Source organism: Brassica napus, chromosome C1 (genome assembly GCF_020379485.1).
Source record: "Brassica napus cultivar Da-Ae chromosome C1, Da-Ae, whole genome shotgun sequence".
NCBI lineage: Eukaryota > Viridiplantae > Streptophyta > Magnoliopsida > Brassicales > Brassicaceae > Brassica > Brassica napus.
Window position 1 is genome coordinate 34,886,921 of NC_063444.1, and position 2,576 is coordinate 34,889,496.

The 2,576-nt window shown below is 38.9% G+C and overlaps 1 protein-coding gene across 2 annotated transcripts; it reads right to left on the bottom strand.

The window, feature by feature from the left end:
* On the bottom strand, positions 1 to 2,098 carry LOC106411698 (syntaxin-32). Of its 2 annotated transcripts, none has more exons than XM_013852506.3 (5): positions 1,679 to 2,098; positions 1,048 to 1,298; positions 776 to 948; positions 439 to 633; positions 1 to 353 (listed from the first exon to the last, which is right to left on the bottom strand). In XM_013852506.3, exons 1-5 carry the CDS (start codon positions 1,920 to 1,922, stop codon positions 194 to 196), a joined length of 1,023 nt encoding a protein of 340 aa, XP_013707960.1. In that variant the 5' UTR covers positions 1,923 to 2,098; the 3' UTR covers positions 1 to 193. The 2 variants fall into 2 exon arrangements, with proteins under 2 accessions (XP_013707960.1, XP_013707959.1); XM_013852505.3 differs by having other exon boundaries at positions 439 to 636.
* Positions 2,099 to 2,576: the final 478 nt, after the last annotated feature.

Below are 2,576 nucleotides of genomic sequence, written 5' to 3' on the forward strand. Positions count from 1 at the left end.
TGGTAGAATAATAGCAGTGAAAGTGATTTGAGAAACGTTAGAACAATTTTACATAAAAAGGCAAAATATATATCTCCACTGATCTGAACAGAGCATAAAGATCCCTTTCTATTTTAGTCTTTACATGTCAATAAGATACGGTAGAAAAGAGAATGATGACTTGATGTTTAAAATCTTTTTCTTTTTCTCGAAATTACGCAACGAAGAAGAGGAAAACCATGAGAAAAGCAATCAGTACGAAGAAAATCTTAATCATGAGCCATCGGTTAGACGATATACTGTTGAGATACCTAGCCAGTTGGGTCTGTGCGCCTTCCACGTTCGCCAATGTATCTTCCATGTTCTGATCGATCCTGTACAACCAACAACTTATTAAATTACTTAAAGTTTCCACAAATATTCAGTGAATTTTAAGACATGGTTTTGGTGTTAACGAACCTGATAGCGATCTCCCCTTGCTGAGAAACCATGGTTGCTAGTTGTGTGAAGATATTGCCTAGCTCATGGATTGTTGATTCTACATTGTGTAGAGCTTCTGCTCGGCTCTGCATATATGTGTCTTGCAACGGGACCATATGCTGCTGTTGTTGTTGACTCTGTTGCAATAGTGGTGAGGATTCGGCCTCTCCCTGCCTACTGTAAACTCAGAACATATAGAAAGGTCTTCAATTATAAACGCTAACTTGGGCTAAACTCTTAGCCAGATTAAAAGAGAAGTAAGGCATGTTCTACTCTGAAACTTCAAACCATGGTTATCGGATTAGTAATACATTACCTAGGGACTATCTGAGATGAAGATGAAGAAGAGCCATTTGCCCATGGAAGAGGAGCAGGTTGACTAGGTGAAGGCTTAGAAGCCAAAGGGCGCTGGCGAACAAATGGGTTTGCTGATTCTTTCGAAGAGATTTTCGAAAAAAATTTCATTCGATCTTCTTGAATCTTCATGTTCTGCAATACCAGACCAGTAAATGATAGCTCTCAGTAAAAAATACTAATTGCTTACTCAAAAGTAGAAATATCTAAAAGGAAACAAAGAAAGAAAAGAACCTCAGTTCTCAAAGTAAGAACATCCTTAAACTCCTTGGTAGTGTCCATCAAGCGATTCTTCAGATCGTCAACAACTGTAGCTGAGTGAGTAGTTGTGTCTCTGGAAATGTTGCTTTCATCATTATGGGAGTTGCGTACAGCTTGAAGGTCGAGTAAAGCGCCATTTAGACCAGAGATCTCTTGTTTGATCACCACCGTAAGCTCTTGTATCTCCCGGGTAGGATCATCAAAAACTGATGACCTCTTTGCCACTGATTTTGCCAACAAAATGACAAGTTAATAAACTATACTCTTCGACTCAACTATAACAAAGAAACATTTTGAAGTATTATCCAAATATACGAGCTCGAAAAATTCACCATCAAACAAACAATAACGATGCAAAAGACCCAACGAAAGTAGACAAGAATCATCATGCTTCTGTGTAGTCATGGCAGTGACTATGCTGCTCAAACGTCAGATTTTGCTATCATAATCAATGCGAAATCCACCACTAATCACATCCTAAGAAGCAAGCCAAGTTATCCAGATTCACGAGATTAGCTGATCAAGAATCATGTTTCTGTGCAGGCAAGGCAGTGACTATGCTGCTCAAATGTTGCTCTAGATTTCACGAATAAAAGAAACTTACGTTGAGCAAGCTTGGATAGCTTCTGCGACGTCTGGTGGATAGCTAAACCGATCAGAGAAGCTCTCTTGCTGAACTCCGATTGATTTGCCGCGGCAGATCTCGGATCCTCTCTTCTTCTCCCACCACCACCGTACGGCACATTATTCTCCGCCGCTGGAGCAATCGATCTCCTCCGGCTTTCAACGATACCAAAGAACTCGTCCGTCCGATCTCGATACGACGATTGCCCATGCCTCGCTTGCATTCTCTTCGTTCGAGAAGAAACTCCGGATCTCGGCTCTCACAGGTGCAAAATCAATCGAAGATTAAAGCAAAGTATCGATGGAATTTTTCCCGATTTGAATTTCAATCGCGCCACCGTGTGCCTGTGGTTCAGTGAATCGTGAAAAAATTAAGCAGAGGAAAGGAAACGAGCTAAATCCGATCAACGCGTCGGCATAGTTTTCTCATTTTGTCCCTCTATTTATCTTTTTCTTTTAAAATGGTACCCTTACGTTACAAAATGTCCAATGTGTAACTCGGCCTGATCCGGTTAGTCGAACCGGTATATCCTAAACCCTTTGATAAGATTCTTGAGTAGTCGGATGACAAAAAATTAGCTCGACTGAAAGCCCACTTCACAAAGAAGTTAATGGATTCGTTTATGTGGGCTTAGTCCTCAGAATCTTTAACCTAATTAACTAATTCTTACTATAATAAGTTGTGTAGAGCTTGAAAAAGGGTTATCAATTATCATGTACCAACCTGCGCTTTGCGCGGGATCAACATTATATATATAAATTATTTTATGTATTAAATATTTTTACATATTATGAAATAATAAATATATATTAAATAATTAAAAGTCAGTAACTATTAAATATATAATTAAATTGGTGCGAACATATAAATCAATTTT

Bases quoted from the DNA above. Each gene is read 5' to 3' on its own strand.
- LOC106411698 (XM_013852505.3), bottom strand. From the start codon at position 1,922: ATGCAAGCGAGGCATGGGCAATCGTCGTATCGAGATCGGACGGACGAG. The intron at 1,299-1,678 runs GTAAGTTTCTTT...TGGCAAAATCAG, and splicing joins GCTATCCAAGCTTGCTCAAC to TGGCAAAGAGGTCATCAGTT. The intron at 637-775 runs GTAATGTATTAC...CTGAGTTTACAG, and splicing joins TCATCTCAGATAGTCCCTAG to TAGGCAGGGAGAGGCCGAAT.